General features: G+C 36.3%; 1 protein-coding gene, 1 long non-coding RNA gene and 1 pseudogene across 2 annotated transcripts; all 3 read left to right on the forward strand.

Annotated features, from left to right (window-relative positions):
- Positions 1-5186: 5186 nt before the first annotated feature.
- Positions 5187-6102, forward strand: LOC147479908 (dehydration-responsive element-binding protein 1A-like). Its single transcript, XM_086576923.1, has one exon. It carries the CDS (start codon positions 5202-5204, stop codon positions 5787-5789), a length of 588 nt encoding a protein of 195 aa, XP_086433049.1. The 5' UTR covers positions 5187-5201; the 3' UTR covers positions 5790-6102.
- A 9420-nt stretch (positions 6103-15522) lies between these two features.
- Positions 15523-17108, forward strand: LOC147479909 (cell division control protein 2 homolog D-like; annotated as a pseudogene).
- A 2495-nt stretch (positions 17109-19603) lies between these two features.
- Positions 19604-20770, forward strand: LOC147479910 (uncharacterized). The gene is made up of 2 exons (XR_015204927.1): positions 19604-20416; positions 20564-20770. It is a non-coding gene; the product is annotated as an uncharacterized LOC147479910 (long non-coding RNA).
- The last annotated feature ends 2750 nt before the right edge of the window (positions 20771-23520 follow it).

The raw sequence follows: 23520 nt of genomic DNA on the forward strand, positions 1-23520 counted from the left end.
TCTGATTCGGGGAATACCTTTCTCCAAAGCTAGCTTGTTCCGAGCTACAGCAATTGAAGTTCTGCCAAGAGATGAAGGCATGATCTGTTGCTTCATGATTCATTTTGTTCCTTTCACTCATGGCCTACATATTTAAAGCAATGTCAAATCAAACTAACATGAAGCACTATCTATTAAAACATTGACACATACCTTAAACTTATCTGTATTGCAATAATCAACAAATTTGTGCCAATCCTCCAAGGGAATATTACGTGGCGCAACTTCTTTCACCAAGGAGGGATCTTCATCTTCGACAAAAGTTTCGTACAACTTGTGCTTGTAGTTCCTCCATGCTTCATTCAGTTTCTGCCGTGTGTAGTCAGTATCTATCGTCTTCTCATATTCAAACACAAATTGGCGTCCCAAAGTCTTAATAACTTTGTCTTTGATAGCCTTATTAATATGTCGCCAATCATCATAGCATATTGGAATGTCTCGACGAGCAATGTATCCCAATCTTGTGCCAAATTCACTAACATTTTCTATGGGTGTGACTGGTTGGCCTTTTCGGTTAGTTTGCATTACGAGTTTCGGACGTGGTTGACCCTCAATTTCTTCAATGCCAATTGAAGGGCCTCTTTTTTTAGAAGCTGCAGATGTGGATGAACCCGGAATGTTTGTGGCATCATCACCTGCACTACCAAACAACATGCCACGATTAAGCGTGGACCATATCATAATTATTAAAAGAAATCTTAAATGTTAAAATGAAATTCATTACCCATGTCTTCATTGGTGATCATCATCCGGTGAGTTTGAACCACCGGTGTGAGTAGTGAGAGTCCATGTTCACTAAATAAAATGTGGAATTTCATGAAGCAAAGAGCAAAAGAAAATAAAGAAAACAGTGACATTTCAAAGAGAGCATACATCCAAATTAAAAGATTCTAAGAACATAACATAGGGAGCAAAGAAGTTATTAATCCTATACTTGTGCTGATTTTCTAGTCCCAAGGTGACACTTCACAATCAATTATAGTAAGCATCACATATAGATTAACAAACAAAAGAGTATAACCAATGACATAAGGACATAACCAAATAGTTTAATTTTATATAATGCAATAACCAGTAAAGAAATACACAAGTCATTGCAACCAACAAAATATATAGCATGGAAACAAAACAGTCCAAAAAATAAAATAAAAAAAGACAACAACCAAGTCATGGTCTAGGGTCTATTAGATCTCTTTCTCTTTTTATTTCTCCTACTCTCAACAACCACAAACACATCTTCTGGGTCATTAGGTACCAAATCATCCTCCATAGTTTCCACATTGGAAGGCCCTCCTATATCAATATTAATATTTATCGGTCTATCATCTGATAGCAGACACACTTCATCATGATCAGAATACAACTTTTTTGGAACCTCTATGACTACATGCCAATCGGGATCCATTGGATCGGCTCGAATAAAAACTCAGGCAAAGACGCTCCGCGAAAAATAAACGGTTCATCAGCCATGCGGTCACGAACTCATTAGGTTAGACAAGTTCACCAATTTGAGGTTTGCTTCTAGATCCATTTTCACACCGGTTTGGGAGCATTTTACCCAATCACACTTGAACAAAACGGGCTTGTACCCTCTCGAGCATCATGAATCGGACAATTTTCGAAGAACACTATAGTATTCGATATAGTCTTCAACTTGGATTTTTTGTCCTTAGCACTAGACCGAAAAGTAGTCATGCATCTTGTGCTAACACCGCTATTTTGGTTCCGCCGTGCTCGTTCATGATCCTTGGTGACAAAGAGAAAACCATTTACACAATACTTTGTGTATGTTGTTGCAAAACCGTAGGTCCTCTCACAATATCTTTGAATTGGACATCATTTGACTCTATGTACTCAACTGTGTTTTTAACCATGATGTGAAATTATCACACACGGTATCCTTAATCGGGCGCCTCTTCCTCCCGGTTCTTCTCCGGTCCTCAAGAAATTTGGTGTACTTCCTACACATTATTTAACATGTTAGAAAGAAATTGCATTTGATTAAACTAGTATGCAATTCCAAACAATTATGTCAAGGTATACTTACTCCTGCCAATAATCATATTTAGCATGGCTTTTTAATACCCAATTACGTGCCTGTTCATACTCAACACCTTCTAACCCATATCCATGACCCACACCAATTGGCCCAACCTCCTTGATAGTATGATCATGAATCTTATCAAACAAATCAGGTACAAGTGGAGCTTCATTTTCAACCATCCTATCAAGTTTCTCTAGAATACCACCCCCTCCTTTATAGCCTGCACAATGAATAAGGGTCTCTTCTTTCAAGTAGCTCTGCAAGAAAAATTTCCGGGGCGTGCTTTGTTTGAGACGGATCCCTTATAAGTCTTCATCATCCTTTAAACGACAAGACACACATTATAGGAATAACATTAATAGGAAATAGAATTTGCAAGATAATAATTACAAAACTAATACCTTTCAAATGTATACATCCATCTTGCCCAAACAGGACCACATTCACGAGCCTCCTGAGCAAGGTGAATGGGCAAATGCATCATGATAACAAAAAGTGATGGAGGGCAATGTCTCTCGAGTGCGCACAATGTCTTAATCATATTTCTTTCGAGTACATTGAGTGTTTCGACATCTATTGTTCTAGCACATAAAGCACCAAAAAAAGTACAAATGCTTTTGATGATGGATCGAGCTTTCTTTTCACGCCATCTCTATAGGCATGTTGAATCGCTACAGGGAGCAAAGTCTTTGCATCAAGATGTGATAGTCATGTGACTTCAATCCCTTTAAATCTATGAATCACCTTGACAATATTAGACCAATTACTACTAAAACCAACGGGCACACTCAGATTAGCGAATGTATCAAGAAAGCATTTCTTCTCCACTTTGTTTAGCCCAAAAATTCCGGCTTCATAAGCGGTTTTACCATTCACGGGATAACCAATACCTCCTTTTAATTTTCAAAAGCTTCAAGTCTTTGCGTGCCTTGTCATTATCCTTGGTCTTCTTTTGAATTAAGCATCATTGCAATCAAGATTTCACAAAAATTCTTCTCAATATGCATGACATCAAAGTTATGAGGGACTGGAATGTACTTCCAATAATCCAATCCAAAGAATCCCGACCTATTGGTAAAACATGATTCACCTTCATTTTTCGGTTATCATCGCGACTCGGAAACATTGTGTTTCGTTTGCCTTTCCCAACTTTTTTGCTTTTAAGTTCATTGTCATAGTATCAACCTCGATCCCGCTTAGCCTTTTCGGTGGCTCCCTCTAGCTCTTGAGTTTTATCATAGGTGCTTTCTCTTGTATCATTTCGGCTTCATCTAACAAAGGCAACCAACGTCCGCTTCTCATGTACACATGCTTACCTCCATTTGCGAAGCCAAAAGAAGCGATCTTTGGACCACAAATTTGGACAACCAAGTTTTCCTTTAGTCTTACAACCGTGAGAGATATTTCCATAAGCTGGAAGGTCATGTATTGTCCACATCAAAACAGCCCGCATTTTAAATACGTCTCCTTTTGATGCATCTTTTACCATTACTCCTTCATGCCACAAGTCATTCAACTCCTTGACCAATGGTTGCAAAAACACATGAATATCTTTACCTGGCTGTTTTGGACCTTCGATAAGTGTTGTGAGTATGGTGAATTGGGGTTTCATGCACAACCAAGGTGGAAGGTTGTAAGTCACACACATCACAAAGCCACTTAACTATGCAATGAGCTTAATGATCCAAAAGGATTGAAGCCATCGGTTGCTAGCCCCAAACGGACATTTCGAGGCTTCGGTGACAAAAATCGGGTATTGTGTATCAATTAGCTTCCACACCTCAGAGTGTTGGATGCCCCAAAGTACACGGAGGGACTTTCCGGTTGAATGCCAACGATAGCCTTTGCTACCCAATCCACTCTATATAATCTCTTTAACCTATCGCTAGTGGAAAATATCTTAAGATCTTAGCAAACACCGGACTTGACCCCTTTCTTTCTTTCCTCAATGCTTAAAGTTTTAAACCTCGAGACCCCACAAATATGACAAGAAACCTTAGATTTGTAGTCACCCCAAGATAACATACAATCATTTCTCACGACGATCAATTTTATCATACTTCAATCCTAAATCTTTGATTATCTTATCCGCGATGATACATATTTTTTGGTGTGTTATTCCCACTTGGAAGTACCAACCGGAATAGTTGAAGCAATGCGATAAAACTTTGGTCGATCCACCCATGTGTGATCTTCAAATTAAATAATTTCACTACAAATCTAAGAACGGTGAAGTCCTTATTTCCAAAGATACAATTCACTCATCGCCTTTACGCCAAATTAGAACTAAACTTAACATCTTCAAATAAGTCATTTTCAAATAAGTCATTTTGTTCATTATGTTCTCCCATTAAGCGTGTCCAAATTATCACCACCAAGTTCCCCCACCACGTGTTAAGGGCATTAGCCATGTCCGTTTCATTATATGCATTATTACTTAAAAACCGATCCTTGTTCAACATAATCGATTTTGTGCTACTTCACCATGCACGAACCACACATTATATGTTTAAGTCAAAGCCATGCCTAAAACAATCTACTTTGACGCGTCATCATGGGTCTTGGCGGGCCTTGGTTTAGGCATTTGCCACATGGACAGGGTATGACCTTTTTATTACGATGGTGTATCTTCGTGAACTCCACAAATTTCTCTAAACCAGCTATAAAACGCTTATCTGGATATTTTAAGGAAATCCAACTCTTATCTATCGATGAAGCGAAAGCATCCATACCACTATATATAACAAAGAAAAACTAGTATGTAAGAAACATCAACCAAATCAGATAATTAGGCATCAAATAAATCATTTGCTGCAGGAAAATAAGGGTATGCAGAATTGGAAAGCATAATTTGAAGGAAAGGGTAACTTTAATTAAGAAAGGTATGCAAAAAGACTCATTAAGAGTTCAGCCATTAAAATGTTAAGCCATCTACAATGCAATGCTAAGCACCTCAAATATATTAAAAATTCCATGAACAATCACAAGAAAATCATATGAACCAGTTGCTAAAAATCAATTTATATAGACGAAAATCACGAGACTAGCTTATTTGTAACAAGAAAATATATTTTATTCTGCAAGTTTACGACTAAAACGTAGGCAATAATTACTATCAATGACACTATTTCTACGTCGTTACCGTTCTAATTCAGATGAAGAGGTAATACTAGCATCAGATAGGCCTAAAAGAAGCGCGGGGCGGAAGAAGTTTCGCGAGACGCGACACCTAGTTTACAGAGGAGTTAGAAGAAGGAACAATGATAAATGGGTATGTGAAGTTCGTGAACCGAATAAGAAGTCGAGAATATGGTTAGGAACATATGAAACAGCTGAAATGGCTGCTCGTGCACATGATGTTGTTGTATTAGCATTAAGAGGAAGGTCAGCTTGTCTTAATTTTGCTGATTCAGTTTGGAGACTACCCATACCGGAATCCACAGACGCGAAAGATATAAGGAAGGCCACCACTGAAGCTGCTGAAGCATTTCAAGAATCTACAGATGGAAATGAAAATGCGACGCCGTCAGAGGAGAAGGACAATGTGGTTTACATGGATGATGAAACAGAGTATGGAACGCATGGGTTGTTAGCTGATATGGCAGAAGGTTTGCTACTATCTCCGCCTCCAAGTGTTGGAGATGAGTTTAATTGGGAAGATATGGGAAATAATAGTGAAGTGTCATTATGGAGTTTCTCTATTTGATGATTGTACTAGTATTGGGTTTACCCAAAAACAAAAAAAAAGTATTGGGTTGCAAGTACCATGGCTTTGTAGCGGGAAAAAAAAGAAAAATAGTAACATGGGAATGGATTAGGATAGAGTTAAAATGTTGGGATATGCCGATTCCAAAATATTTGGGATAGGCTGTGATTTTGTTGTTTTGTCTTGGATGGCTTGATGTTGCCCCCTTCTTTTTTTAGGGGTACAGTTACTATCTACAGTTGTATATGTACAAATTTATTATGCATGAGTGAAAATTGTCTGTAAACTTATATTATATCATATGATCCCAAAATCATTTCACAGTATTGAAGCATGCATTCTTCTCATAATCTGCCCAAGTTGTAACTTGCAAGAGAACAGGAGGAAAAGAGATAGCATTCAATAGAGTTGAGGATATCATTAGCGAATATATCAAATATCGATATCAGGTTCAGGTGATGAGTTTTTACACACCTTGATTTGGTACAGTTGATAGTGTTTGCTTTGTTAGTAATGGACAAAGAATTGGAACACTTTTGCTCGATCTTATAGCAACTCTCTTTCCTTCTATATGGTTTACTCTTTGTTTTTGCAGAAAGTTATTACTAAGGCCTTTTTTTTCATCGACAGACAGTGGAGATTAAGGTGAAAATGGACTGTGGTGGCTGTGAAAGGAGAGTTAAATCTTCTGTTTCTTCCATGAAAGGTTCTATTGCAAAACTTTAAACATATATTTGGTCAATGGAAAGAAACCACTAAAATCAAGAACATAGATTATAACTGAAGCAATAAATTAAAACAAATAATCGATTTTATTATACTAAACCAAATTAAGAGGTGAGAAGATTACCACAATTGCAGAGAGAGAAGGTCCTGGTCAATTGAATAATCACTCAAAACTACACAGAAAATAAGTTGCGGAATATTAGAATGGTAAAACCAAATTACAAACAAAAAAGAAATCTTGCGTTTGAGATTGAAGCTTTGAAAAGTACCGTCTTCAAGCCCACAAAGGAACCGCCGTCTTGAAAAACGTAAGGAACCACCGTCTTAAAAAAATTTCTTTTCTTTCAGTACAAAACTTTTGGGGGGAGATTTCACCTTGGCGCCTAAATATAAGCCGACGGTTTACTGAAATTTGTTTTTGCCTAAATAACAATAGAGCCACCGAGAAGAAATTTGGGATTTTAGGGTTCAATTTTGTTGCGGATGAGATCCCCAACAAAACCGTCGCCGATTTGGAATATGCAAAAAGTTGGCTGTGACGGGCCTGGGCTTTTTTGCCGACGGATATTGTGCATCAGAAATAGAAGTATGGACTGGATCCGTCGGCATATCTATTTTGGATCCGTCCCGAAATGTCTATTTTTTAGTAGTGCCAGTAACAGTCAATACCTTTTCGTTGATTCTTATGAAGAATTTGAAAACAAAATTTTCTTCAGCTATATAACGACAAGCTAGCTTGCTAAGCTCAATCACCTATAAAACACGTGATAAACTAGAACTCAATGATATGATTAATTAGGAAGGGTTATCTATCGGCCATGCATGCAACCCACTATTATTCCTTTAAAAAGTTTGCATCAAACTCTTGATTCATATTCAAAATAATTTTTGTAAACGATAACATGAATTTTAGAAATCCAATTCAAATAAGTAGGCATATTTCTATCATCAAGTGCTATCAGTATGATCCATGAAAAAAATACTTTAGCATGACGATCAACTTCACATGTACATACGTATGACTACTAATCAATAATGCGTGTGAATAATAAGGGACATAATAAGATCACCTATTTTTTGCGCGACTTTACAATGTGCTGAGAGATCTGATCAGATTCTGGTGAAGGTGAAGAATAGGTACCCGTAACTTGAATCGGCAACAACTTGGTGCAATAGTTTTTGAAAGTCACTTTCGATTCGGTGAGGAACAAATAAATCCGTAAAGGTGAAGCCTATTGTCATGTATTAATGTGAGAATCAAGGAAAAACTGGGGTGATCACTGCTTAAACATACTTGGGAAATGAAAATGGAAGAGTGTATGCGAGGAGCTAAGGGAGCTAGTACGTGTATATAAATAGATCTAGTTACTTGGCTCAACTGGTTTCTCGTGTAACAAAAATTAGTTTGGATAATATTTCCAGAGATACTATAGGAATGAAACAAGGAGACATACATTTACATGAGCCACGAACACTCTCACACATTGGCACATGCATGTTTTGAACTAAACTGACAAAAGTGAGTAAAGTTCGGACTCCATGCAAATGGTAATTGAGGTATAGTACATAACTAGCATGAGTAAACAATAAAAGTGTCATTGCTAGAGGTTGGAGTTCCGTGGCTGGCTTATTTCTCTGATTATAGCCTCAAGCTGCCAAATAATATAAATTTGTTGGGTAGACGTCTGTACGTAATTACGAATATTGGTGGTATACCAAACAGCAAACAGTCTTACAAATGGCAAGTTGACCAGTTCTAAATACAAGAAATGAGGCTCCCTCTCTCATTCAAGACTCGTTCCACTAAACAACCTTCAAATCGCCCATACCCCACTAAACCCCCCTCTTTTCAAGCAAACCTTCCTGTTTTTGTAAAAGTAACTAAATCCCGCCTAATTTTAATCTCCTCACCAAAATTGTTTCCTTTTTTACCCTTAAATATGTTGGGGAATACGAAAATAGAGATTTAAGATTAAAGAACATAGAAAATTACGAGAAAAAAAATAAAAATGAAGAGCGTCATTGAATAACACCAAAACAATGATGTTTTTGTCTCGCCATTAAAGAAACAAGTTTCCACTTTTGATCTCTCTCTCTCAATCATCTTCAATTTTTATCTGTAATCAATTTCGATAAGTTTGGTTTGAAACTATATTTTATTTTTTCTAGACAGGGAGCTTTGTTTGAAAGATTTGATTTTGAATCTATTAACTAATTTTTTCAACCGTTTTAGATCTTTTTCAGTTTCATCTTATTATTGGGTCTCAATCTTCTTCAAATTAATCAAATAGGCTTAATGATGTCATCTCAACTTGTGGGTTTGAACAAATAGTTCCATTTTTCCTCTGCTTCTTCTATATTTTTTCCTTTCTTCGTTCAATTTTTCAGTGGGCAAATGTTTTCTATATACTATAAATTCTATTGTGTAGATATATTTTACATGTGAGTTTTCCTATGTAATTTTTTGGCATACTCATTTTTCTATGCAAATATATTTTTGCATACCAATTTTCAAGCGATACCAGTTTTTCTATATAAATTTATTTTTTTTCATAATACTTTATATGCAAGTTTAATTTTGATGCACATGTACTCATTTTAATTTCTATGCAAATATATTTCTACATACCAATTTTTCTATGTAAATTTATTTTTGCATACCGGTTTTATATGTAAATTTATTTGCATAATACTTTATATGCAAATTTAATTTTGATGCACATATACTCATTTTAATTTCTATGCAAATATATTTCTACATACCAATTTTTCTATGTAAATTTATTTTTGCATACCAATTTTTCTATGTAAATTTATTTTTTTTGCATACCAGTTTTTATATGTAAATTTATTTGCATAATACTTTATATGCAAATTTAATTTTGCATACTCATTTTTCTATGCAAATATAGTTTTGCATACTAATTTTTTCTATGTAAATATATTTTTGCATACCAGTTTTATATGTAAATATTTTTTGCATAGTACTAATTCTTCTATGCAAATCTATTTTTACAAGGGGAAAAAGACTTGAATACTAAGAGCATTTGCAATGCAGGGGGTTTCAAGGGGTTTGTGACTATAGTCACCAGCTTTGGCCAAAAACTGCTTTGCAATGCAGAGGTGATTATCTGGTGAATATTTTGCCCAGTTGATTTTAAGGTGAAACTCATCACCGAGATAGTGGTGACTTGTTAAACCGGACGGGATGTTGGATTTAAATGCGGATTACAAAACTCACAAGACGGAATCCAACATCCCGTCTCGCTATATTTCTTTTTTTCCAGACGGAATCAAACATCCCGTCCGGAGACCTAACCGTTCACCAACGGTCAGAAAGTCAGAACGGTCAAAATAAAAAAACTTTGGTATATATACAACATTTCTTTCATTTCAACTCACACTTCCAACAATCATATATCATATTTCTTCTTCCTTAAAATCAGTTCTTCAAAAAAACAAAATATCAAATGGCATCATATCAACTCAAGCATCTCAAGCAAGTGGTAGCACTCAAGCAAAAGCAAAAACTCACTTTAGCATGTCCGAAGATCAAACTCTATGTCTTGCTTGGATAAAAATGAGTGAAGACTCCATTGTTGGTGCTTTCCAAAATGCAAAAGGATTTTGGAATCGTGTAACAAACGAGTTCAATCAAGCACATGGGTCGGATAGGTCTTCCGATTTAATTAGTGGTAGATGGAAATATATTTCAAAAATGATAAACAAGTTCGTGGCAATTGTGAATGTGGTGGAGACTCAACATGCAAGTGGTACAACAATACAAAGCCGGATAATTACAACGTTGTCAATTTGGAATTTATTGATTATCTTAGTCTTAGTCTAATTATTTCCGTCTTAGTCTAATTATCTTAGTGTATTAATTATTTCCATTTTAGTTTTAGTCTAATTATTATCTTAGTATAATTATTATTTTAGTTTAATTATCTTAGTCTTATTTTAGTGATTATTTTTAGTCTAATTATTTCTATTTTATTTTTTAGTTGTCGAGATAAGAATGGCGTACCAACTACAAGAAAAAAGCGGCTTTTTCACTTGATCATTGTTACGTTATACTCAAAGATAATCCAAAGTGGAGTAACGTTTTTGAGGCAAGGTCAAGTCACCCCACAAAGGGAAAAAGTTGCAAAAATGATGGTGAAGATTCAACTTCTAATTCACCAAGTGTTGGTGGAGTTGAATTGGAGGGTTCTCAAGAAATAGAGCGTCCTCTTGGATCGAAGAAAGCCAAGTCCAAGAGGAACTAAGAAAAAAATCAGTTGGTATGTTGGAGGGTTACTTTGCGTTTAGATGATACATTTTCACAGGATGCAAATGAAACACAAAAATGCTTAGAACTTAGGGAAAGAGAACTTGCATATGGTCAAAGAACTGTGATAGCAAGAGAAGAAAAAAATCGGATTCAAATGGAAAAAAATCAAGTTCAATTGGAAAAAAATCGGCTTCTAAAGATGCAATATGAAGCTAAAATTTTAGCGACCGATACAAGTGTCCTCCATCCCGATACCGCTTTTTTAATCGAGCAACAACAAGCTGAAATATGTGCTGAATGGGAAAGGGCTAGAGGTGGTTCTAGCTATAACTAAGCGCATGTAATATCTAGAATTTTATTTTAATTACAACACTATGTATTTTAATTTCACTGTCTTTTTAATTAATGCACTATGTATTTTTATTTCATTGTATTTTTAATTAATGAACTATGTATTTTTATATCACTATTGATTTTAATTAATGCACTATGTATGTTCTTTCCAATATAATTATTTTCTTAGAAATACAATTAAAAACAGTGAGATAAAAATACAACTCATTAAACACATAAGAACTTATTGGAATTAGACATAGAAAATACATAGGAAATACGTTGGAACTTAATAGTTCACGTTAGGAAATACATAGGAAATACTTTGGAACTTTATAGTTCACGTTAGGAAAAACATAGGGAATACATAGGAAATACATAGAGAATACATAGGGAATACACTTTCATTTCCATTTTAATATTTGTCTCCTTCTCCCTCCTCTGGATCCGACCAATTTGGATCATAAATTGGTACCGGATCTACTATTTCTTCAATGCCAATCCAATTAAAAACATGCTCAACTAAGTCCTTTTGAAGATTAGTATGTGTAACTTCATTTCTGATCTTATTTCTTGCTTCAATCATCTGATAGACAAAATGAAAACCATCATCTTCCTGAAAGAGATCAGGTATTGTTTCTTTCCTCTGACCTTTTCAATTCCAAACTCCACTTTCACATTCATTCTCAACAATCATATTATGCATTATAATGCATGCCTTCATTATGTCTCCAAGAACAACAACACTATGACAACGCGCAGAAGCCTTAACAATATGCCATTGTGCCTGCAAAACTCCAAACGTCCTCTCAACATCCTTTCTTGCAACTTCTTGACGTTGAGTAAAGATCTTTTCATGCTTATTTCTTGGATAACGAATGGCTTGAACAAATGTGCCCCATTTTGGGTAAATACCATAAGCAAGATAATATCCCATATCTTCAAGTTCAATGGCTGCTTGAGTCATTAATGCCCCAGCAGTGGATAATAACTGCAACCTCCTCCTCCTCCTTCGCCTCATCATATCATTATGCTCATCTCTTACTCTTTCCATGTAGTCATCTTCAGCAGAAGTACCAGAAGACGACCCGGTAAAACCAGAAGACGAACTATTACTACTAGATCCTCTCCATAACCTTTAGTTAAATGCAATTCTTTCTTCTCTTGACATTTTTTCTATTTTTAGCTTGGTTGTGGGGAAGAATATGGTTGTTTGTTTGTTTGATCTAAAAGAAATAAGAGTAAAATGAAATATGAAAGGTAAGGTCACATGTGATAAGGTCACATGTGATAGTTCAATTTTGGTCCACTCTCCAATTGACAACGCATTTTATCAGATTTTTTTTCACTCTCCAAGTGACAACACATTGTATCCAAATGTATCCTCAATAATTCCAATTTATGGCCCACCATTCAGAAATCCAATGTATGGAATAGTAAAAGGCGCAGTGGGAAGGAACCATGAACGAGACGGGATGTTACATTCCATCTCGGTCTACACTATACATTATTCCTGTCAGAACCTGTTAGGACCAAACCACCTGCAAAAATGAGTGATATTCCATTAAAATTTTCTGTTTCAACCAAGACATAGGAAATGAGTTAAATGCGAGGTCTAGCCTAACCTACGAATTGTTGGAACGAGTGAAATGAGTTAAACGAATGTGAAATTTTTGGAAACATACAAACTTATACTTTGGAAACATACGAACTTATAATTTTCTGAATTTTTTTTGCCATAACCTCATTTGTTTTATTGACATATTCATATCCAAAACCTGCTAATATACTTTGGAAATTATAAATAAGATAAACAACAATCATAAACAACACCCAAGTCTAACACAGAAACTCGGTAAAAAAAACTAACTTATAATTTCTGAATTTTTTTGGACATAACCTCCTTTGTTTAATGACATATTCATATCTAAAACTCATCAAAAACAACACCTAAATCAATAGTCGATTTACAAACAACAATCCCAAACGCCATAAGACAAGTAATGGCCTTACAGTTATTACAAACTACAAAAAAATATCTACTGAGACCTCCTCCCCCTACGAGAAGACTCAGTCGAAGAGCTCTCCCCCCTACGACGTTGTCGCCTCTCTGGTTAAGGTTGAGCTTGAGGTGTGGCACTTGCAGCATTCTCTAACTCATGCACATGTCTCTGAAACTGCAAAGTTCGATTCCGCTCTTCTTGTAAGCGCTCAAAACTGCGACGAGAGGACTCCATGAAGGACGCATGCATGGCATAACTGAGAGAGCTGTAGTTAAGGAGCTCCGACCTTACTTCATCCTGTTTAACAAAACAAATGCATGTTAGGGGTTATAGTTAATAAATCATGAATAAATTCAAATCATACTAACCTCGGCTAACTGCTCAAACTGTACTGACAAATCTGCTACCACTGCGGCATCTACTGGTGGAATAGGTATGCTCATATCTTGCCCCTGAGAAGTAATCATGCTCTAGTGCCAAAGGTCATCCTCATCAAATATCTGTGGAGTTCTTTGCGGCATGTGAATATCATGAAACACCCTGGGCTGTGACTGTGGCAACTCCACTCCTTCTGGGAAATGAATGTCGGGCCTTAATGCTTCATAAGTAACCCCTTCAAAATTGGTGCCCTGGTATAACGCACCTAGCAAGAGACCTTGACCAACCCTCTTCCAATATAAGTCATAGTCTCCGTAAAATGAAAGGCGATCGTCGTCGGCCAATCATTTGGGTTTGCTCTATAGTGTGAAAGAGCGGGGAAGAAGAATATCGAGGTCATCCATATCTATCGGTGGTGGGTAAGGTATAACAATCTCTTTATATACTTGCGCCAACATCGTCCCCAAGGTACCATGCGATTCTTGACCCTACAAGTATCATTAGTCGCTGAGAAAGAAACCTTGCTCTATGACACATATAGGATAGTCTATGGTATTTCGGTGTTCGGGAACATCCGGAATATCAAGATAAAGGGTCGAAATATGAAGGACTTCGGCCCGGGTTGCCACTTTCAATGCAGTAGCTCCTAAAAGCTCAATCTGGCGGCCGAATATTGTGAATATTATGCGATAGATCCCCATACCCCCTGCCTCGATGAAGCCCCCATGCTTGAATCACGTGGAATCGGTCATGAGTCTCATTCTCTTCCAACCTCTTCAACAGGGGATACATCACGCGAAAATGTTCGTACCACCAATACTAAATCAATAGAATAAATACAATATCAATATCAACATAAACATGTCAACATTAACAATTAGATAAATAAATGAAATGAAACAATAACTTAATAAATAAGACTTACGGTATAATCCAAACAAAGCCGCGACAAATTGCCTTTAGCGGCTTTCATCTCACTCTGGAGGTCTAGCCAGCGGTAAAGGTATGCCAAGATGGATTGACCCGGTCATAATCCCATATCCCTCTCTATGCGGGCGGTGCCATCCACCCGATACGTAAATAACTATCAGCATATCCAAATAATACCACGCCAACAAAGTAGAAGAGAAAGGCACGTACATACTCGTGGATCGACTCCTCACCAATATGATAGTCTTTCGGCTTCTCCTTAAGTCTATTCAAATATCTCTACTATAGAACGACACATATACCACGGTCAATAAGAACGTTTATACCACGGTTCTTTAAAAAACCGTGGGAAATACTTATATACCACGGCAGAAATTTCTTTGGTCATTGGTTTACTAGTATATGTCACAGTTACATGAAAACCATGGGATAAGTTGGGCCATATACCATGGTTAGTTTTTTTTTCAGCATGAGAGTACTCCACATCCCCACTACCTAAACATAAACAGTGGTATATAAATTTTCCACTTTCTACCGTGGTTTATGACTTTATGCCAAATAATCAAATACGCAAAAAAAATAAAATACACAGTACGAAACTCATTCAAATTGGATTCCCGCTATTCTCTCGGTCTCTCCCCACAACTTCTACAGTTCTACGACTCTTAGGATTCCCGCAACAGTGAGAAAACCCACCGTCACTACACCATAACGGTCGCAAGGAATTTGATTTCTTCGACCTCAACTCAAGAAACACAACAAAGAGAAACCCTTCCCTCTTAACTCCGCATGATGTTTTCTCCATATTTCTTGATCTATTGAATTCCACCTCATTTTCGTTCATCTTCCCCAAATTTCGATGAAATTGAACTAAAGGAAGCAGTTTTGTTCATCTCAATTTCTTCATCTCGGACAAAGGTACCATCTTTCCGATTTTTTAAGGTATCCATACTACTACTTTCGGCCGAAGTTCAATTTTGTCTTTAAGCTATTTTGGTTTTGTAATTCTTGAATTCGTTTTCTAGGGTTTATAAATTTCTTGTTGATTGAGTTTTAAATTTTATTGTTTTTACTAGCTATACTAGCCGTCATGGGGACTAAGAGATTATCGTATCCTGGCAGGGTCTTTGATCTTGTCCACTGTGCGTGCTGTAGGGTACCGTGGCACATTGAAGGTATTTCTATCTTGCAATCACTACACCATAATAGAATATTTGCAACACGCACCTTTTTTACTTTGCAACGGTTATTTACTGTTAGTAAGTTGTCAACGTTATATAAGCGTTGGCAATGTTGTAAAGCGTTACTTAATTTTGGTGAATTTCTGGAATTAATTGGTAACGCTTGAAAATCGTTTGAGAAGTGTTACAAATCCAAAAAACCAAAACATCATCGAAATTTCGAAAAGAGGGAAACAAAAAAGAAATCACGCTCTCTCTTTCTCTCTCACAGGCGCTAGGTTAGGGTTTTCTTATCTTTGCTAAGACGATGATAAAGAAGAAGAAGGAGGGTATTCTTCTGTTTCTTCTCAAGAACACGACTTGAAAACTTGTTCTAAAGAATGAAGACTTCATGAAGACGAAGAAGGTGTCCCACCCACTACCCTCCGTGAAATCTCCATTCTCAGAATGCTTTCTCTAGATCCCTCCGTTGTCAGGTATAAATAATCAATCTTTATTTAATTAGGCTTGTTTTATTTATTATTATTAGGGTTTAATTAGTTTTTTTTTTGTTCAAATTAGATTGTTGGATGTTAAACAAGCCTGAGAATAAAGAAGGGAAAATTGTTACGTATCTTGTTTTGAATACATGGACACGATTTGAAGAAGTTTATCTGAGTTTTAAGTAATAAGGGGAGATTATTCCGCCTCGGACAATTAAGAATCTCATGTACCAACTTTGCAAAGGAGTTTCTTTTTGCCATGGTCATGGAGTGTTGCATAGGGATCTGAAGCCTCACAATCTTCTCATGGACCCAAAGACAATGATGTTTAAGATAGCTGATCTCGGTCTTGCTCGAGCGTTCACTTTGCCAATGAAGAAGTATACTCATGAGGTACTTACTACATATAGTCCTATGACTATGATGTTAAAATTTGTTAGTTAGATAGTAATGTTGAATTTGAACGATGGTTTCAGATCCTTACTCTGTGGTATCGAGCACCTGAGCTACGCATTACTCGACCCCAGTAGACATCTGGTCTGTTGGTTGTATTTTTGGTAATAAATCACTCTTACTTGTAAGAATTGTTTTAATTCAGGTTCGCTTTTGAGTGCCTTTCTCGTTTGTACTCGAGATTTGTTCTTGGTAATGTGTCTAATTCTTACGCATCTTTGATTCGGGCTACTTGGTGCTTGGTTGTTACATTTGCACTATCTAGAGGTATGTTTTCCAATATATCTGTTAATACTCACATGCAAATGTATGCCCGAAATATTTGCTTATGTTCTTTCTTTCTTTTTTGCTGTTTTTTTTTGTATTTTTGTTCTGTAGACTGCAAGATTCAGACAGTTTTGGGATGAGGCTGCAAAAAACACAGCATACTTGAAGTTGTGCCAGGTAAATATACAAGTTTTTCTTATATCCATAAATTCAATCGGATCTGCTTTCATGTTAAATGCCCATTTCTTATATCTGATTTTGAAATATAGGATGACAATTTACCACTCTACTAATATGACTCTTTGTTACCATATCAGTAGAGTGATATGGCTCTTTGCTACTGATATGTCCGAAGGTGAAGGGAAAGAGAATTAATTTTGAGACCACGTGTCTTGGATTATTTCAAATATAAGCAATGTTATTTACATAACTACTGGAGCTATGATTGGTTTCTTATTAGATGCTAGAGTTTAAGAGGTGTGAAGAATTAGGTGATCTTTATCTTGAGTTGTAATGATCAATAGAAAGATTGAAAATGAAATCTAAAGTTTAACACCTCTATTAAGAAAGTTACCGTTTAGGATTTGTATATAAAGAAGAAGAAAGGTGAGATCAATAAAGCAGATATGTTTCTTTAAGAACTTTAAATACTGAATTGAGTTTCTTATTATTTTTTGTCTCTATGATAAACTCTTTAGGAAAAGCAAATTTAAGTTTGAAGCAATCGGTGCTAGATACTGACCTATGGGCTGGTATGATCTATTCATTTGTTACTTTGTGTGGCGTTTTACTCTCCTCTATAGTTAAATAGCAGTTCTTAGTATCAGGAATGAAGTAAAGACAAAATATCAGAAACATCTGTCTTGATATACCTGGAATATTAGGAGCTCCATCAAATACATAGAATTTTTCTTATATTGGAATAAGTGCAGGTGGCCTGTTGAGGGATTGGGCTAAAGGACCTTTATATATGCTGTCGATGATTTCTAATATGCTCACTTTTTTAATCCATTTACACATTTCATTCCACTGTCCAAGTCCCATTTCCTTAATTTTTCCCTAAGTGATCGTTTCCACATCATTTCATCTTTGTTGTTGTTTTATATATTTATGTTGATGACATTGATTCTCTTAAAAGGATATGCTTTTATATTGTAGTGACTGATGTTCATGGAAGAACATTTGGAGTGTGGACACCGACTTGCACCCTTTGCTTTCTTTGAGCATTCAACCTTGAGAACAAGCCGCTGTATGTCGTGATCTTCCTATCATTCATCTATGCCTTGGGCCACTTCTTGAGTGAATTTCTAATCTACCATACAATGGCCATTGCTAATCTAACAACAATTGGCTTCTTTTGCGGTATGAAAATTCCTACTATACTTTGAGGTCATTTTCTTATAACTTGGCTATTCTAATTATGAAACCTACGTCTCATTAGCCTTTCACCGAAGTTGCTTTGTCTATGGCATTCCATTTGGTCCGACTCTCACCACCCTTTGCTTCTTAATGGCTGGGTCATTTATTGATTCAAGATCAATTAGTGCTAGGTCAATGGGGGTCAGCCATCGGGTCCGCTTCGATCTCCAACAATTTGCCATGGGTCTCCATCTCAATCTCGAGATGTATCTCGCACTTGGTGCGGATAATCCCCCGACGGGTGAATCTGTTCACGAGCTGTGGGGGATGTGGCGAAACCCAGGCGAGGGACGAAATGTTACCTTTGCCTATAGATCCATAACCCGTTATCGATCACAAGATGTATGAGCAGCGGGGATGCGCTTCATTTTACTTCATAAACTAGCTCTACCATTGCTTCCTCCGCTATTATACTCTTTGTTGGGTTCTCCGACGGATCGGGTAAACAACTCCGCACAATCTTTGGATCAACCACCCCTATGTCTTTGCCGCATCGATTCCCCTCGCCTATCTTTGGTGGCTCTGCCGACTCGGATGGATCCACTACTATTGATGCCGCTAGGTCTCATCTTGATCTGAAGGTATGCGGCTGAAGTGATGCGGTTATGCATCCGGCCCTCGCTACCGATGGATCAACATATACGACCTATAATGCCACTAGCTGGCTGGTGGATATGCCACATCGGTGGCTAGCTCTTCACCGGTACTTGGATATGCAAAAGGTATGGATCAATATATGATACACCGGCTTAGATGTGGTCTCGATATCCAATCGGATAGGCAACTAGGTATGTTCTTGGGTATTGTTGTTGGTTGAAATGAATCAATCGGTTCGTCAAATCCTATACCTCTAGGCGTAGATCTTTAATAACACAGGTGCCCCGGATCACATTAATCAACGGAATCAAGCTGCTTCTTATAGTAATGCTTAAACCGGCTCTGTAGGATCTAGTACTTGTTGGTGGTTCCGATAATGAGATTTGATCGACTAGCTCATTTGCTTATTCAACAGAATCTACTACTTAGTGAAATGTTAAATTTTTACCGTCGGGTTTAGGATCTCTTCGGGATGGGGAGTAGTGGAGGAACGTTCAGCGATTCCAGATTTTGAAAACTCCATTCTTACGGTTCACTATCTCCCGCTTCACTATTTTCTTGCTAAGATGGAGTTAGAATAGCCACATCTCGATTCCAACATAGATCTAATTTCTACTGCCCTAGCCCAACCTAACATGCCAAACAAACCTTGGTGGAGCACTAAATCATTCGCTCTCTTTATTTCCTCCCTTTACTCATAAAGGAAAGAAAAAGGTTTTGAGCAAGCAACACAGGTGGGGCACTTCCACACAATTAATTCCTTTTGAGCTTCCACTTATTGGGAAGTAATATATTGTGCATATTTGACTAAGTACACAGGCACATAAGTTTTGTTTCATTCATAACTTGCACTAGTACATACATAGCTAGTCATGGAATGAATACTTTATATATATTACTGAGCAATGGAGCACATGACCCTCATTGTTTTTTATAACCCACCCGTTATACTAACTCTACAAGGATGCGTGGCTCGACCACGTGTCAATGTCTTCACAATTTATCATTATTTGTTGACTTTTTAGGTTTGGTTTTCCCTATTGGTGGACTACTCAGTATCTGAGTTTGCATTGTGCTTAAGGAATATAAAACAGGTTAAACAAATCTTTCGTACAACTCTTTCTTACCTTTTTTTTTTATCTACAATTTCTCTGCCCCATTTATCTCTGTGTTTGAAACTAATGTCTTGATGACTAGATGCTTCTAGTTGGGTTTGCTCTATATATTATCATTGGACACAAGTGTTTGTTTGAAAATTTGAATTTCACTTGGTACAAAGTAGGTCGACCTGCTCTATACATTATTATGTTCGACCCTTCTTTTTTAGAGTTATTTTGGGTCCATGGCTTGCTAGTACATGTTGATGCATGACAATATTTTTGGGCAGTCCTAGGTTTATAGAAGTGGTGCTTTTGTTTATATATAAAGTGTTTCAAAGCCTTTTAGAATATCATTTTGTTGTCGTTCAATGTGTTGTTCAGTGTGTTGTGTAGAGTATCAATTTGATGGAGGGAAAAGCAAGAAATAGACCAAAATAATTGCTCCCTAATCAAATGACCATGCTCACCTCAAGCTCCTCGTCAAGGTAAAAGCTTAAAATTCCACCCTCCATTTTCTCATTTATTCAACTTCTTACTTCTTTTAGGTGGATTTTCAAATATTTAATTAATTGTATGAGTTTAATTAGTAATATTGTATTTCTAAGTTCATTATTTGTTTTGTAAATTTTTAGGAATTAGATGGACTTTGTGGAGCCGCACTAGGATTTATAGTGAGTGAAGCCATCACCAATACTTGGTATTGCAATGATTCGAGATTGTTTGGAAAGTCGTATTGAATATGTTACCCTTATTTAATTTGTAAATATGAATTTGTAACTCTTAGAAAATATTTTGAAGTTATATTGCATATATGGTTTAACAAATATTCTATTTTTTTTTCAGTCTTTTGATTGTGTTTGCTATTATTTACTTGTCAAATGGTATGAAAAATCAATGCGGACTTTATCATGGAATTGAGATGTTTGTTTCAATATTGAACAAGTAGTTTCAATATTAAAATATATATATATATATATATATATATATATATATATATATATATATATATATATACCACGGTTTGGCATAAATCGTAGTGTTTAGTATAACTATATACCATCAGTATTATAACACATACACTAATATAAACCACGGTTTCAATAGCTTATATGCCACGGTTATGTTGACAACCGTGGTATATAATGGGCATTACAAACCACGGTTCTTTGAAAAACCGTGGTATCCGTTAAACATATATACCACAGTTTTGCTATTATTATATACCACACCACCTATTGTCACGGTTGTATAATGATTGGTAAATATATTTATACCACACTTAAAACAGTGGTATAAGTGTCATTCGTAGTAGATAGGCATGTGAATATGATATTTTTATGAACATGAAATATTACAAAGTCTTAGTTATTCTAGGAATGCAAAATTTAGTGTGCATAGCTTAGTATTCTAAACATATTCAGACCATGTATATAGTTTGCATATTGTGGGGAAAAATAAATAAAACTACACCATTACTTTGATGGACTAGACATTTGGTTTTTCTTCATGTGTTATGTGGGCAATTGTTAGGATCATTTTTAAGAGCATTTGCAATTGCCAGACACTTAATAGCCTTGACACAAGCATGTTAAGTTTTGTTTTTGGTTAAGTGAAGGTGCTTGCAAAAGTAAGTGTAAGCCATGTTCACTCTATTTTGTTTTTGTTCTATGCGTGTGTCTATGTATTGTTAGATACTTACACCAATCGTGCTTGCATTTGCAAGTGCTAGAGGACGTGATATATGCAATTGGTATGGCCAAAGTAATTGGATTAGATGGACTACAATATCGATTTTTTTCGATTTCTTTGGTTGTAAAATATGATTCGCATGAGTGTGTGTTACATAAGTGATTTCTTAAATCCCAATCTGGGGAGTCCATTTAATTGTACATTGATCTATTAATTCCAGATGGGTGGTAAGCAATTTTTTGTGTTGGATAGTAGTTCATTAGACAGCTAAGGATATATGTAATTGTTTGGTTTTGATCGTTGCCTCGAGATTTCAGTTGTTAAGCCATGTAGTGGTATCTCACTACTACAGAAATGGACATTAACCACGGTTGGTCAAACGACAACTTGTTTGCTTTTTACTAGCTAAAATAGTTTGATTGCATGTTGTTATAGTCTGCTCAGTCCAGCAGCAATGGACTGATTTCCAGCAGCGTTTTGATGTAGCTCGAATCATATTTTTGGTTTCAGCGACTTACATAAAAACATAGTATTTTATGTCTGTTAGTCCTCTCGTACTAGGGTTGGCTCTCGCACAAGCGACTAACCAATTCCAACAAAGCAAGGCTTGCAGGATCAAGTGGGCAGAGCAGAACTTGACAGATCTCGCAGCTACAAAGCTAGCAGGCAGCTTTCTAAAATGGCTACTGCATCTGCGCTTTGCTACGATTTGGGGCAGCCTATTTTCTAATGAATCCTCTTTTGTTGCATTTGGCTATCAGAATCAGAAGTTATGCTGGTTCGAATATGGCCTGGTCAAAGTTGAAATTTTATTCTTATATATGTCTTATTTAGATAGCTAGGCTCTATTAATGGAGCAAGTCATAGGGAAAAGATGAATCATACGTTATAGAAACACTATTAGAAACAAATTGTTTGCTTGTAGTGTAAATATATTATTTAGAAGTTTCCATTGGTTAATTGTGTTAGTTTTCTTTGGTTAAATATAGATGTTATACTTGTCGCAACAAAGGGGTTAGCAATTCTGCGAATTGACGGTGTGAGATATTATGTCATTCCCCTTGGGGAGTCTTTGACTGTATCAAGTTCACCTTGACGTGGAGCAAGATGTTTTTGTTTACAGTTTGCATCTTTTCCTATTTTTTGGTATTACGTACTATGTTAAAGAAAAACACTATCTACCTTGAGCTATTTGTTATGCACTTAAATTGTTTCAAAAGTTTTCACTGTTTCATTTCCTTTGTATATCATTATTTTAAACATTCCCATCCTTTGTAACATACAGTTGTTATACTCATCCCAACAAGAGAGTTGGCACTTCAAACATCTCAAGTATGTAAGTAGCTTGGAAAACATTTGAAGATTCAAGTCATGGTTACCATAGGAGGAACCAGTTTAAAAGACGACATCATGCATTTATAACAACCTAGCAGAATACTTGATCTCACAAAGAAAGGTGTTTGTGTCTTGAAGGATTGCTCGATGTTTGTTATGGATGAGGTATATTATTGCAAGTGGAGTTAGTTTTTTTTTGTTCGTGTCTTATGCCGCCGTAAACGTGGCTTGTAAAACTTGCTTATTTATTGCATTCAGTGCTTATTAGTCATGGAAACTTGTTTAGATAATATTTTTGAAATTAAGGTATAAGTTGTCATATAATACACTTAGCATTATATTTTTTTTTTATGGTAATCTTCATTCTTAAGTTATTACCTCTTGATCATTGATCGTGCAGATGACAAACTTAACACCCAAAGATACCTACACACAAGATGAACTTAATGTTGTTCGACTTCAAATTTTGAAGTTCATCCACCGAATCAAATGTTCAAACTGGCGAGGTTTTGACCCCTTCAAAAGGTTTGGGGATTGATCTCAACATTTGCATATTAGGTGTTGT

This window comes from Coptis chinensis, chromosome 8 (assembly GCF_015680905.1).
Source record: "Coptis chinensis isolate HL-2020 chromosome 8, ASM1568090v1, whole genome shotgun sequence".
Lineage (NCBI taxonomy): Eukaryota > Viridiplantae > Streptophyta > Magnoliopsida > Ranunculales > Ranunculaceae > Coptis > Coptis chinensis.